The following is a 16,104-nucleotide window of genomic DNA, read 5'->3' as shown; positions in this document are numbered from 1 at the left end:
AGATATTCAGACCGTGTTATATGTGCAGGGACCAGTGCAGGAGAAAGACAGACTGAAGTGTCTGCACCTTTGAAGTCCAGGACGAATCGTAAACCTGCTTTTCCTTTTTTTATCCTGACACCCTTTTTTGAACAAGGGTGTTTCAAGGTGAACATAAGTATTTCTACCTTATATCCAGAATGAAATAGCTGCAGCTTAAAATATACAAAATTCTGCCTACTACTGTTTAAAAAAGTAGCCATTATTCGACAATTAATATTTCAAACAAGTGTACTGTATGCTACATTATTCACTGTTTATAATGTGTGAGTGATTACCAATAATTCAAAAGGATATTTTGGATTCGTTTAAAGTTATTTTTTTGAAAGTTAAATATGCAATGATAAGTTAGGTTTTAACATAATTTTTTTTAAAGTTTTAGTTTACTATAATAATAATAACCATGTTGTAAACTCTTTCTAACATAGCGATTTGACATTTTTATACGCATGCCTGACTAGATTGCTAATCTAAATCTTGAAGCAAAATAATAGATTAAAAAAGCTTTCAATTATTATCATTACTCACAAAAATAAACCACATATTCAAACACTGGAGCAGGCCAAGAACAACATCTCAGCTCATTCATTCGGAGACCGCAGCAGCATCGCTAACATCAGTCATCTCTACTGGAACGGGAAAGAGATCAGTCAGCTTGTCAGTACTAAATACTAATGCCCACCACTTCATGAGCATATTATGGGGTGCACATCCCGCTTTTGAAAGCCCTGATGAATACCGATGGGTTTTAGCGTGAGAAAGTGGGAGACATTCTTGTCTGCATTCGATGTTCACACGTCGAATGTTTACATGGAAGTTCCTCTGGTTCTCTGAGCGACATCCGACTGAAAAGCTCTCTTGATGTGGAAAAACAAACAGGACGTCTTGTCTTCTGAGCCTCACAGCAGGAGCTGGTGGGTTTCTAACTGCACATGGGCTCGTGAATGATGAGTTCACGTCCCAAACGTTCAAGTGACTGTCAAGCTCGACGACACGTGATAATCATCAGATGATCCCGCAGTGCGCAGTGTGTTGTTTAGGGTCCCTGGGAGAAAAAATAAATATGCAACATATTTTCTATGGCCAGGACAAACAACTGTGATTCACGTACAAATATGTACTCTGCGTTCAACATTCTGGTTAAGTGATTACCGAGTTTGTTAAATGAAAAAATATACCTCAGTGGTTGAACTCAATTTATTGAATAATGTGTTTATGAACTTGAGCTGCCTACTTAGGCAGCATTTTACAGAAATAGTTCACTCCAAAATTAAAATTTACTGAAAATTTACTGCACCCTCAGGCCATTCAAGATGTAGATGTGTTTGTTTCTTCATCAAATTTGGAGAAATGTAGCATTGCATCACTTGCTCAGTGGATGTGAATGGGTGCTGTCAGAATGAGAGTCCAAACAGCTGATTAAAACATCACAATAATCCACAAGTAATCCACAGCACTCCAGTCCATCAATTAACATGCTGTGAAGTGAAAGTGTTTGCAAATTAAATCTATCATTAAGGTGCTTTAACTTAAAGTCCATAATCAATAATAATGCCTCCCCCAGTCCATCTACTGTTGTTCTCTCGCATCAAAATCCACCCACATATTTCTTTAGATCTGTTTGGGAATGTTTAAACTTATAAATGGCGTTTGATCTGTGCATATTTCTCTCCTGATTTCAAACCAGAATACCTTTTCACTGAAGAAAGCAATATAATGGATAAAGCAAAGACAATGGCTGTTTGTGTGCAAGCAAATAGCCTAATTCTGATACATGCGATGACTATCCATTATGACATGTAGGCATTTATATATATATATATATATATATATATATATATATATATATATATATATATATATATATATATATATACAGTGTTGGGGAGTAACTAGTTACATGTAACGGCGTTACGTAATTTAATTACAAAATTATTGTAACTGTAATTAGTTACAGTTACTACGAAAAAATGAGTAATTAAATTACAGTTACTTATGAAATCTTTAACGATTACAAAGGGGATTACATTTGAATATTTACGCATCCACATACAGATTTAACTGATTTATTTCCCAAATTGCACTGACTATTCTGAGACATACGCCCTAATAATTTCCGGGATGCGGAAACACAGTCTGTTTCGTAGAATCCAGTCATAAAAACGGAATGCCTAACGCGGACGCAATATGCCACATTTTGGATGACTAAATCAAAAGTAGGTCAGTACACTTGAATCAAAACATGACATGGACTAGTGTCTGTGAATATTAAGCCCCAAAAATGCAATATATGACTTCCACATTCTGCGTGTCTGTGGAAATCAGGCGCGGACTGGACACCGGGAGAACCGGGACAATTCCCGGTGACCTGGCAGCCGATTTTGCCCCACTATTTAATATCATTATTGTATAATTGCCTGCCGAATGTACTAAAGCGATCATTTGCGAATCCGCCATTTGATAATTAAATCTCTAATAAGTCATGAATTGTTAATCATGACTTGCGCGCTCTCTGCGCCTCCGCCAAACGGTTTGGATCAGACTCCGAGTAATCAATGCGAGAGAGAGAGAGAGAGAGAGAGAGAGAGAGAGAGAGAGAGAGAGAGAGAGAAAGAATAGAGTGGACAGCTGGAGCAGAGAAGCAGAACTACTGTTCAGGGTTTCAGGTCAGTTTCATCTGTATAGATGCTTTTTTGTCTTTGTTTTTTTCTTTATTTAATCAAGCAGCAGCACGTTGCTCATCAGTCATCACTCAAAATACTATATAAAGGACACCATTATTATCTGTTGTAATGTTACAGTAGTAATTTAGCTGAAAAAAATTCAGATTTTTTTTATAGGTTTAGGGGGAGCTACGACAGACAACAACACAACCCTTACGAAAATTAACGTTTTAATATTTAACTATAAATCCAGAGAAAATGGTTACTATTGTTTAACTGTGATAACCAAAAATGTAAAATTATTTTACAAATGTATTTATTTAAAAATAAATACAAATCCATTTGCAAAAAAAAAAAAAAAAAAAATTACTCATGGTTATTTTACTTTTATATAGGCTAATAAAAGCATGGTTAATTTTTGTAAGGGAAGAATATGGATTATATATAGGATTTTTCTATAAAGATATTGTAGTATTGTAGAGAGTATTGTATTGTAAAGTATAGTTTTGTTTAATCTTGAGTATTAAAGTCATGAGAGAGATGCATAACAGGGCAAAATAAAAAGACTGAAGAGAAAAATGGAAGTGAAGGTGCAGTTCAGGAGAGAACTTTTAATTATTTTGCATGTCCCCAAATTAAAGATTTAAAATAGATAAAAAATAGTTTTGTCCATGAATTTGTTTGTATGAGTTTGAATTTTCCAGACAATGTAAATTAATGGCAAAGACATGGCTTCATTTACTACACATAGGCCTGCTGAAGCTCGTGGTGTTTTCAACCTCTGCTGCCTCAATATAGGAGTACACGAGCACATAAACATAATTTCTAGAACTGCTCTGTGTCACTTCATGTGCATTTTACTTATTTTGAGTTTTGAAAACTATCATCATATACAAAGAGACAGCAGTTTAAAAGAAACACCAATGTTTAGGATTTTATTACACAGAATACGTCACATGCTTATTAGATAACTGTATTTAAGTTGATGTATATGCTTTTATTTATTATTCTTTAATTTTCACAAATTTACAAAAGTAATCAAAAAGTACTCAAAAGTAATTAGTTACATTACTTTAATAAAGTAATTGAAAAAGTTACACTACTATTACATTTTAAACAGGGTAACTTGTAATCTGTAACCTATTACATTTCCAAAGTAACCTTCCCAACACTGTATATATATATATATATATATATATTTAGCCTACAAAAAAAAATCTTACGCATTGCAATCCTTTAATTTGTAATATTTGGCATGTTTGTGTGCTGCCGTGCGTCCCTGTGTTTAATAGGCAGCGTGTACGCTCTTTAAATAACAAAGAAAAAACATTGCGCCAGACTTTAGACCAAGTTTGAGTTGATCTATGTTGATCTTAACCTAATCCCTACCCCTAAACCTAACCTTACCCATAATTTATTCCTAAAATCTGTGGGAAATGATGGCTGATTAACAAGAGTGTAGAAGAACCTAACCCTGATTTTAAGCCTAAAACAGATATTTTCTGAAAAGTTATATCTCAATTCTGATTGGTTGATTGGAATGTTGTTCCAGGATCAACAAGGATGTTGATCCAGGAACATGTTGTACTTGGTGAAATCACGCTCGCCATTGCGCCGGGTGTATTATATAGGGCCCAATGTATATTAGCCAGAAGCAATGGTTTAAGGTTAAAAATGTTTTAATGATCTACTTCATTACAAACATATAGTTTCGACTAGAGTCCTGTGTATTATAGTTATGTTTTTATCAGCTGTTTGGAATCTCATTGTGACGGCACCCATTCACTGCAGAGGATCCAATTGGTGAGCAAGTGACATTTCACATTCACCCTCCACAATTTAATCTAGTTCATTACATATTTTGGAGGATTACATCAATAGAATGCAAAAAAATTGAGAACAATCTGTGTTTTCCTATTTTTCTAGTGTATAGTGTTTCAAATTATTTCAATATCATGCTGCTTTACTGTCAGTGTAGGCAGTGGACAGCAACACGGCTCACTAGGTTTATTACATAGCTCTTGTAATACTAAACAGAGTGTGGAGAACCCCAGGATTTGTTAATGCATGACATAGCAGTTTCTCTCTTGAATCTCTGACAGCGGGGTGAACAATGTGTCCTCTGGAGCATGTCTGCTGCATTCTGAAACAGCGGACCTGTCCTTTCTCACGATAACAAGCTAATGTAAACATGCAACTCAAACAGGAAGTCAAGGAGTTTGCAGTGACTGAGTAAAGCTGCTCCGTCTCCTTTGGTGTGCTATGCTGTAATATATAGGAATAGTCATGTACTTTATAAATGCATTTAAAATCTCAGTGCATTGAGCAAAATTGCAACATTATCTTAAACTAGTGTTATCAGCCTTTTTTGCTCCTAAATTTTAGCCCAAAATTTTATTAAGCTACAATCTTTTGTTAACTGCATAACTGGAAATATCTATATCTTTTGTGACTTCAAGGTTGAGAACTCATGAACAAGCCTCAGGTGGTTTGCTGTTCTCTGCTGGACACCAGGACGGTTTCCATTGGTCAAACTGGTCTGGTTTGAAATATTTCAAGTTGTTTTAGCCATTTGTTAACCGGGTCAGAATGGTAGACCAGTTGTCCAACCAGATAAGACTGGTCAGGCTGTGAAACCAACTGAATCCAACAAAAGGCCTCTGAAAAAACACATTTACTTTGTCTACTGAACCGTAATTGCATCCACCTCAATTTATATGAAATGCAATCATTTCCAAAATAATGACTGCATGATTTCAGGTATGATTGGTTCTCCATTTTCACTAGATTATAGCTGCATTTGAGTCCTCTTTGGGAAGTTTGCATTTATGTACTTGGAAGTCATAATTCAAGTCATTTTCATTGGGCAATTTAATATTTCTTTCTCTCTTTCTGACAAAGTTACTGACAAATACATGAAGCTTTTTTAGCATTGATCCAAAGAATAAGGAGGTAAATTAGTTATGGAAACTGCATATTATCCCTCTGAGTGAAGAAAAATGTAATTTATCATATAAAACTCATAAACCTGCTTAATGATTATTTCATTTCTAGCAAGCTTAATCAACAATATATAAAATGCAGAATGTTCAGTCAACATTAACTATTACAACTTACGTCCAATTATAACTAACATACACCGTAATTCTTTATTTGACGGCCCCAAAGTCTTTTTTTATCAAGAACATGTAAAGCCATTAATCTCATGAATACAATCATTACGATGCATGTGACCTCACCAGCACTAATTAATGTAACCAATTAGTCTGACATCACAGAGGACCAGAGATGACACAGAACACATTCAGTAAACAAATCTCATAACGTGCTAATAAGAACAGATGATGCAATGAGACATCAAAGATGAAAAAGAGAGTGAGAAAGACCACAATTACGCACAGACAAAACAGTCTTGCCTCACTGACCATATTATCAAATTTACAAGCTTCAACAATAAAGATTAATCACTTCAGGCTACCGTGTATCGCACACAAATCAGATTCAGAGTGTCATAAATGCAAACAAAGATGAGTGATTTGTTTGCTTAAACATCAAAGGGCTTATAAATGCAGGCTGGCTGGAGTATAAGCACATCAGTGGAGCCCCACGACAATTATTATTCATTGATTGCACAGAGATGAACATTTAGCACTGAATAAGAGGATTGAAAAAATTTGCAGACCGGCTAATTGATTCTACAGTTTGATTGACCATGTAGGTAATCACAGCGTGCCAATATTCAGCCATATCTCATGTCTACGAGTGTGATATTGCGTTTATACAACAGTTCTACGGCACGAGTGTGTAAAACCATTAAAAAAATAACAACAGAGTGTCTATAAAAGCCCTCTTTTGTGCAGAACTACTGCAATCCGCCACAAGTTGAGTTTAACGGCGGGGCCCAAGTTGCTTTATTTAAAGCTTATAATTTCATTACTGCATTACAGTATTTATCTGACACAAAAACAAAGAGGATTTCGATTAAGGGGACAGGTTTAAATTAAACCCGATGAACAACAGCATCAAAATAGATGATGTGAAATTAGTATGTTAATTAGCACTGAATGATCATCCCAACTAGCATTTAACTTTAATTTGTTCATTTTAGAAGCGTCCTGCTTTCACCTAAAAATGTAAAACACTTTCTTCTCCAGTTTTCTCTTGCTTTTACCACTTTAGTCGAGAAAGTGTTCAGATTTACAGTGCGTATTAAGAAGCGAGTGATTAAAACACTCCTGCCACTTCAGTAACACAAAGCCGGGTAACTCTATTAGCGTTCTGCTAATCTACCGGGAGACTGAACACTCCGGCTACAAAGAGCATGAGTGGCACTGCACTAGAGAGATAAAAGAGCCACTGCTGAGACCGCTGTCTTGCTCAAACTGATTTCTGGCACAGCCAAAAAAAAGCCTCTCACATGGCCAGGCCGAGAAAAATCAGAAGTCCAACAGGGTTTCAGCAGTTTTACTCCCAGAGCGATAGCGGACGGATCGAAGCTGAGCTTGAGTGCTGGAAATCCCAGCTGTCTGTCTGTCGCTCCAGAAAAGTGTGCAGCTTAAATTTAATCGAGTCTGTCTCTTTGACCAGACCAGATTTCTGAGGTAAACTCCACTTAAAAAACGAAAGAAGTTTTAGAGAGCGCAAATTTTAGATGGCACACTCCATTACTCCACAGTGCGTTCAAAATACTTAGCATATTCTCTGCATAAATCATGTTTATTTATATTAATAATAGGTTATATGACTAAAATATGTGTTGTATAACATAAACCCAGTTACCCAACATAAACCCAACATGTACAACATGGAAATACCATGGTAGCTTATATTTTGCAATATAGGCCTAATACAATTTCAAATAAATGCTGTTCTTTTGAAGTTTCTATTTGTCATTTGTATCATGGTTTCCATCAAAATATGAAGCAGCACAATTGTATTTATGATGGATAATAATATAAATGTTTATTGAGCAGTAAATCAGTATATTAGAATGATTTCTCGAGGATCATATGATTCTCAAGACTGGAGTAATGATGCTTGACAATTCAGCTTTACATCTCAGGAATAAATTACATTTTAAAATATATTCAAATAGAAAACTGTTATTTTAAATTGTATAAATATTTCTGTTTTGCAGCCTTGGTGAGCAGAAGAGACTGAATGGTGGTGTAGCCTATACTTAGGTTACCTTAAAAAAACTACAATATTTTAGATGTGGCACTTGGCACCATGCTTGTATCATGTTTTTAGACATGTGTCATGAAAATCCCATGGTATTAATATGGTAAATTACATTACTTTGGACTTTTTGGACATGTGCCATGAAAATCCCATGGTATTAATATGGTAAATAACATTACTTTTTTTTTTGAGATAAGAATCAGTTAGAAAACAGGTCTAAAAAGTAACATTGTATTCTTACAATCAGATACCATCACTGTACCCACCAAAGTCCAGTAAGTGAACATATCTGTAAAATATACTTACTGCACTAATTTTTTCTTTTCACAGCCTTCATCTGTCTGTTTTTTCATATAACCACACATATATTGAGACACATAACTGTCGAGTGAGGAACAATATATATGGCAATCAAAAGAGCTATTTTTAATATTCATCATACATTTTTATTCACAGCACACAACGCTGAACGCTAGTGTCATTTCCCTCTAAAAATCATCACAGAAAAATGGTAAGGAATAACAGAATATTACTCTGCAGTCTTGGAAGGCTGCTGGGAAAGCATGCTGAAATATTAATGGCAGCTGAAATATCGAGCGTGTCTTTAGTGCAAAGTTTTCAGTGGCGCTGCTGCCATGTCTATAGAAGACTGTTTACCACTTAATAATACAACATGTGCTTTTCAGAATCAGAAGGTGTGGAGAGCTGCATGCCAACAACTGCTTCAAATGTGAACACACACACACACACACACACACACACACACAAACACATATTCTTGTAGAAACTGTCACTTTAGACGCCCACCTTACCTGCCAAATAAGCCAAACAAAACAAATTGAGAAAGACTGCTCTTTCTGCCAGCTGACAGGCCGACTTAATTGAAACTATCAATCACAATTCCTCTACATATTACACACACACTAAGTGTTCCCATCATATAAATCAAACACACATGCTCCATTCCTAAAGCTAGTGCAATACTGCCTACACAGTTGACTACAAATAGAATCTCGTAAGTTAACAATTTGCTCTACATAGGCAGCAACTCTTACGTCATACAATTAGCATACAGGTCAACGTGAGACCTTAGGAACAAACGATTTTAATAATTTACCATTAGCATGCTGCTTATGACATTTGAATCTAAAAAATATAATATATCACACACAAATATTGGGTGAAATCATGTGTGTTTAAATAGCCTGAACTTTTTTTTTTTTTTTTTTGCATTGTGCATTTTTACGGATGCATATATAGTGGTACATATTGGTTATCGGTCGATATGGGTTGACATTCATTAATTTATCGGTCAATGTTAGATATGTAATTGTCTATTTCCTTTAATTTTACATTTAGATTACCTTTTCAAAATCACTATCTATGCTTATGTTAATCTTTAAAGGTACTAATAATTTAAGTAGGCTAGTTAAATATAATCTTTAGCATATCTCAAAATAAATATGAAAGAATAATATAATTATAGAATTTTACTTATATATTTCTCACAATTAATATTTTCATACTGAAAATGAATATTGAGTATTATCAGTACATTCATGTTTAGTAAATATTTATTTAAAATATTACATGTAGATATGCATTTTTATAATAACCTGTAATAACCCCATAATAATAGAAATTTGTGATAAATTCTCAAAAATATTAATATATTACATATAACATTATTACTAACATTATTACATAATTATTACATTACATAACATTTTTTTCTGGAAATATTTAGTATTTATGTACTTAGTATTGTAAATATTATTAATTGAAAATAATACATGTAGACATTTGTATTTAAATATCGTGTGTGTGTGTGTGTGTGTGTGTGTGTGTATAGATGAAACATATTATTGGCTTATTGGTATCAGCCAGTATTTTTTATATCGTTTCATATCTAAATTGTATATATGTTAAAAATTGTATATATGCTAAATTGTATATATATATGAGCTTATCGCAATTGCATTCTTGGACAACCTTCTCCGTTATGGATTAATGTAATGCTGCTTTAAAAAATAGCCAATTGATGTATTTAAAAACAGCCTGTATGCCATAAAATGTTGCCTACGTAGGCAGCTCACTAGGTTTGGAACAGAGCCACACTCTTTTTGTGCCCTTTTACCAGTAGTCCCCTATCCACTTTCATCACAGAGCACGGCATCAAATATGAATGAAAACATGCAACTCCGACACAGTGCTTAAATAGAACCTGAAGCATCTCCAAAGGGACTGACAGATGCAGCCGAGACTGTGCTGCCATCGCAGGATGAAGGGAAAGGCTGGATGGAGAGAATGACAAGAAAACAAAAGAAAGAGTGCAACCCCACTCTCCAGGGAGGAAAGGGTTAACCCCATTACGACAAACCAATCAGAGGAGGGAGCAACACTGCAAAACCGCCGCAGTGAGTGAGAGAGGGAGACTAAGATAGAGAAGGAACGACCGAGAGAGAGAGAGATGGGGACAAGAGAGGATGAGGAGGCGCAACAGAGGGGTGCAACGGCAACACTTCAACGCATCACAGTTTGAAGAGAGCGTGTGGGATCAAGGCAGAAGAAAAGCAGCAAGACAGAGTTAGCAGGACAGTAGATCATAGTCAGAGGACGTCTGTTTCACTCCGCTAGCACCGCTGACAGTTCACACGGACAGCATTTGATTCATGCTCGTCAGGGGGAAGCAGGTTTACGGCGCACTGATATGCAACGGCTGCAAAAGTGTGTGCAGAAGATGCACTTGTGGATCTCAGATGATGCTTTGGTGAAGCTGTAGCTGTTGCACCACAGATGAGAACTCCGGGAGCGCACAGGTAAGAGGAAGATGTCGAATAACTTTGGAGATCAAATGTGATTGAATGAATATGCATGCCACTGGATAGAAAACCATTTAAACAGTTATAATCCCAAAAAAAGCAGATGTCGAAACTTAGAAGATAGCAGATATACGGCTCCCTGGGTGACACCAGCATCTTTTAGAGAGCAATCTGTCAAAATTGGAGTTGTCCTAGTAAATCAAACTTGAATAAATCAACAAAACGAAGGATAGAGCTGAACTTTATAATGCATATTTCAAGAATGCAACTAAATATTCATGACTGAAGGAATGTAGGTAATAAAAAAAAAATGTATCAGTGAAAACTCCAGTTTGATGACTAATCTGAATATCTGAGGGGACGTGTCCTCCTCAGTGTCTACATTTTGTATTTTGTACATTTTGACTATCTTGCCACTGCCTGTATACAACAATCCGACTATAGTTAGTCTATTGATCCATGTCTCCTGACAAATTTTGCCCCCAAAACCTGATCGATATGGTTTACTGTTTCCCCCGATTTATCAAAGTCTGCTGGACTGTGACATCTGGGAAGACTGTATAGTGTAATGTCTCATTAATGGCTGGAACATGATCACCTCTTTACACGTGAATCATCAAGTCGTATTCTTGACTGAAAGATGATGTGAGAAATTACAGACTTAAAAATCACAGGTGCTTGTGTTACCTTCCTTAAAAGGCATTGCTTTGGAAATGAGTGTTTGTAGATTGTTCCCAAGATGCACAAGCCCATCCATCAACCCCTGCAGGTTCACAGGTGTACCTTCACATGGACGTTAAGCAAGACCAGGGCTTGTGCATTTCCGCAGACTGCTTGGTAAAGATGAATGGATGACACATGGAAGTCGTTACTTGATGATGGATTTGATGCAGGCTTAATGAATAATTGATTGTTCACTTATCAATACTTCTTGCTTTTTTCAAGGCAGGATTGAAGGATTAAAGAGCTGAAGAAAACTGCTTCCAAAGTGCAGTGCAGAGTCTCTCCGGCCTGCAAGGACATTCCCTAGAGTGGGTTTCCCAGGTGAAGTCATTCCTTTGCACACCACGGATGCGGAGTGGTTTTATAATGTGCTTCAGACAACATTGACGACGCAGCCTAAAGGTCACCTTCTGTGAGGGGACAGGAAATTAGATTTCCAACACCCAGAATGCACCACCCCCTAACACTGACCTAAACAATTTTGTGACCTTGGATGCTTTGGCAGATGGCACATGCAAATCGGCAAATCAATGTGGATTTATCACTTTCTAGGGCCCATAAAAATGCAATAACGGGAATACATCAGTGTTGAAGGAACGGTCTGAGACCAGGTTACTGGATTTCTTCATCCTAATGGTATCGAGGGAGATTAACACAACTTCCCAACCCTAATGTGGATATAATAATCAATCAAAACAATCGTTTTCAGTTGTCTCTGAATCACTCGCCATTTTCTTTGGACTCTTAAACAAACAAGAGCGAAACCTCTCAAAGAGAATGAGAATGACACCTTTTTGTTAGTTCTGGACATGGCAAGGGATCAAACATATTGCTGGTTTTGTAAAAACTAAAGAAACTGCTGCCAAATTGTCCTCTCTGAACGCTAAGCGAGAAAATCACTTGGATTACGAGGATCAAGAAGTGCAGAATACTTCCTTGAAAGGCCATGCCTGAGGCTGATGTACAAGCTGTACAACTTCCAGAATATCTTGACTCGACTGCTGACTCCCGAGGCTGAGAAAGAAGCTGGAAGGGGAAGGGTAAGTCAACAAATGTGTACAATAAACTATTAGACAGTTGTCATTAGTCGTCAAGGATGTCCAGAAAACAAGCTTGATGATCTGTGAGGTGTTGTGTTTTAGCTCATGAAGTCATTAGAATTTCCATTTGGTTTCACTCCACTGTGTCGGTCAGTCTACATCACAACACAAAGTGTTACTGGTTCCATGTTGGCACCTTGAAGCATTCATCTACATTGGAGTAAATTACAAAAGCCAGGTTCATACTTATTATCTCAGCGATCCTCTCTCTCTCTGAATTTTCCCCCTTGGTGATGAATGAAACCCAGCACTAAAGACAGTCACATTTGTAAATGGAGCAATCCATCGCTGCACAACAAATGAAAATGCATTGTGGACTAAAATAATAACTAAAGTGTGTCTATTCATAGCAGTGACCAACACAGAATGGCCGATGCATTATTAGTCACCGTGCACACAATTATCTAATATAAAGCCATTAGCAGGCCGAGAGGGAATCTGCAGACAATTTGTGCATTTTCTGAACTGATCCATGTTAGAAATCTGCTAAATGTTATGCAAATGGAGTTAAACCTGGTCATTAAGAGATGAAAAAAGGGAAAAACACAGTTTATCTAATGGTTTTGTTGGTTCTTGAATCATAACATCCTGTTACCATTGCAGACAACTTCATTTTAATTTCCTGTAGCTCAAAGAGTAGCACATGGCACTAGCTAGCAATGCCAAGCTCATGAGTTTGAATCCCAGGGAAAACAAAAACTGATAAAAAAAAAAAAATGCGTCTGCCAAATGCATAAATGTGAATGTTGTTTAGCTGCTATCTTTTGGATTAGTAGCACATCAACAAGCAGAGTTATGTAAAATTCTGAATGAGTTCAGAGTGAATGAGTCTGAATTTTGAATGAACTTGGCTACAGCCCACAGAAAGTTGAATTGGAATTGGAAATTCATACAAATTAGCCACCTCGTAAAATAAGTACGAACTGACATGAGATCAGGCTGGTTTGCTAAATATATATATATATATATATATATATATATATATATATATATATATATATATATATATATATATATTCTAATGGATTCTCAATTCAATACAATATGACACAATGCTGTTCTTCCCACACATTTCTCTTATTATGCATCCTTCTATTTTTACCTTTTAGGATAATGCACGTCCCTCCCGCAACGGAGGAAGAAAGCACCATGAGTAACGTTACAGTCCTTGACATCACAGAGTCCGTGAGTCCCGCCATGACGGTGGCAAGCCCTTACCCTTACACACTCAGCTTCCAGGTGTCTCTGACCGGATTCCTCATGCTGGAGATCGTCCTGGGATTGAGCAGCAACCTGACCGTACTGGCCCTCTACTGCATGAAGTCCAACCTGGTCAATTCTGTCAGCAACATTGTCACCATGAACCTCCATGTGCTGGATGTGTTGGTGTGCGTTTGCTGCATCCCTCTGACCATTGTTGTGTTGATGCTATCGCTGCAAGACGACACGGTGCTCGTCTGCTGCTTTCATGAGGCCTGCGTGTCATTCGCAAGCGTGGCTACGGCAGCAAACGTGCTAGCCATCACTTTGGACCGATACGACATCTCCGTGAAACCAGCCAATCGTGTGTTGACTATGGGTCGAGCGGTAGCTCTGTTGGGTTGCATTTGGGTGCTGTCCTTTCTCAGTTTCTTGGTGCCATTTATCGAGGTGGGATTCTTGGGACCGGAGCCCACCAAAGCCAATCAGACCACCGTTGTCCACGTCAACGAATATTACACTGAACTTGGTCTGTACTACCACCTAGTGGCCCAAATCCCCATTTTCTGTTTGACTGCCATCATCATGCTAGTCACGTACACCAAGATCCTGCAGGCACTCAACATACGCATTGGTACACGCTTCCACGCTACACAGAAGAAGAAGAAAAAGATGAGGAGGAAAAATAACTTTTCCCTCATGTCAACATCTGAGCAACAGCTGCCCGAGATCACGGACGCCTCGCAGAGCAGCAACCGCGGAAATGCTCCGCTTGGCATGCGCACATCCGTCTCGGTGATCATTGCCCTGCGAAGGGCCGTCAAACGCCACCGTGAGCGACGTGAGCGCCAAAAGCGCGTTTTCCGCATGTCGTTGCTCATCATCTCCACGTTCCTCCTCTGCTGGACGCCCATCACTGTTTTAAACACTGTGATCCTCAGCGCAGGCCCCAGTGACCTCACCGTCAAGCTCCGAATGGGTTTTCTGGTCATGGCCTACGGCACCACGGTCTTCCATCCTCTCTTGTATGCCTTCACGAGGCAGAAGTTCCAGAAAGTCTTGAAAAGTAAAATGAAGAAACGGGTGGTTTCCATCATCGAAGCAGATCCGCTGCCGAACAACGCGGTGATTCGAAACTCCTGGATTGATCCCAAACGGAATAAGAAAGTGACGTTTGACGATCACGAAGCCAGGCAGAAATGCCTATCATCCGAAGATGCAGACTAAAACTACTTTGCGACCTCCAGAACAGGGACTAGTTCACATTATAGCACTTATACAAAAAGGGAACCGTGTTATGTGAATATTAGTCTTACATGAGCAGATATCGAAGAATCGGTAACTATTTATAACTTGGAAAATAATATGATAGGTTCCATAGATTGATGCTATTGCAGTAACATGGTGCATGTCCTTTATAAACCACTGTATGTACTGTAAATACATGAAAACTGACATTTGTACATACTCTTTATCAGTTATATTCCTCATTCATGACTTGTAGCCTGTGTATACATGTATTTATAATAAATACATAGGTGGGGAAAAATATGAAATTCATCTTCTTTTTGACTTGAACGCAGATGCTGTGAACATCATCTTGTGTAGGAACATGAACATATTATTGTTTCTGTGGAAGAACAAAGGAGAATTACTAATCATCACATAGCAATTCATTTTGTTAAGCTCCAAACACAAACAAAACCTGAAAAGGCACTTATAAAAGTCGTCATGACTTCACAACTCTTTTCCTTTGTCTAACCTCATAAAATCCATGTCGTGTCGTCTTGTGTGTGAATATGAAGAGATTATCATTTCTGTGGAACAAATATGGGAGAATTATTGACGAATCATCACAAAGCAATTCATATGTTAAGCTCCAACAAAACACCAAAAAGCACTTACAATCGCCTTGTGTTGCTGCACTCCAAGTCTTCTGAAATCACATGACACTTTCAATGAGGAACAGACAAAAATTTAACAGATGGTAACCCTGCAATACCTTGAGATTCACAAAGAAAAGGAGGGGAAGATGCTGAAAATATCATAGAGCAGTCAAATCTGAGGAAACGTCGAGTTCATTTTGGCACTGCTCTCAAGGACAAAACGTCTCTCATTTTGCATTCACTGAAACACTAGAGTTAAGCACCCATTCACCAAATCTGCATACATATTAATGAATATTTTCCCAGGTCAGCACTGTAGCTCTTAGAGGTCTATTGTGCACCATTACGGCAACATTCTGCTTTACATTTTCAGTGGGAATTATTTAGTATTGTAAAGAATGAAATGAACCAATGCCATGCCGAATTAGATCAATATCACAGTGATTTACATAGAAATCGCTTAACAGTTCTGCATGTTGGTGTAAACAAA

The 16,104-nt window shown here is 37.4% G+C and overlaps 1 protein-coding gene across 2 annotated transcripts; it reads left to right on the top strand.

The window, feature by feature from the left end:
• The first annotated feature begins 10,017 nt into the window (after positions 1–10,017).
• Positions 10,018–15,284, top strand: gpr22b (G protein-coupled receptor 22b). 2 transcript variants are annotated; one of them, XM_059536681.1, is made up of 3 exons: positions 10,018–10,702; positions 11,655–12,468; positions 13,638–15,284. In XM_059536681.1, exon 3 carries the CDS (start codon positions 13,642–13,644, stop codon positions 14,953–14,955), a length of 1,314 nt encoding a protein of 437 aa, XP_059392664.1. In that variant the 5' UTR covers positions 10,018–10,702; positions 11,655–12,468; positions 13,638–13,641; the 3' UTR covers positions 14,956–15,284. The 2 variants fall into 2 exon arrangements, with proteins under 2 accessions (XP_059392664.1, XP_059392663.1); XM_059536680.1 differs by having other exon boundaries at positions 11,651–12,468.
• Positions 15,285–16,104: the final 820 nt, after the last annotated feature.

Source organism: Carassius carassius, chromosome 43 (assembly GCF_963082965.1).
Source record: "Carassius carassius chromosome 43, fCarCar2.1, whole genome shotgun sequence".
Classification (NCBI taxonomy): Eukaryota; Metazoa; Chordata; class Actinopteri; order Cypriniformes; family Cyprinidae; genus Carassius; species Carassius carassius.
The sequence above is the reverse complement of the archived record's forward strand: the minus strand, read 5'-3'. Positions and strand labels throughout refer to the sequence as shown.

Excerpts from the sequence above, each read along its gene's own strand:
- gpr22b (XM_059536681.1), top strand. The coding sequence starts at position 13,642 with ATGCACGTCCCTCCCGCAACGGAGGAAGAAAGCACCATGAGTAACGTT.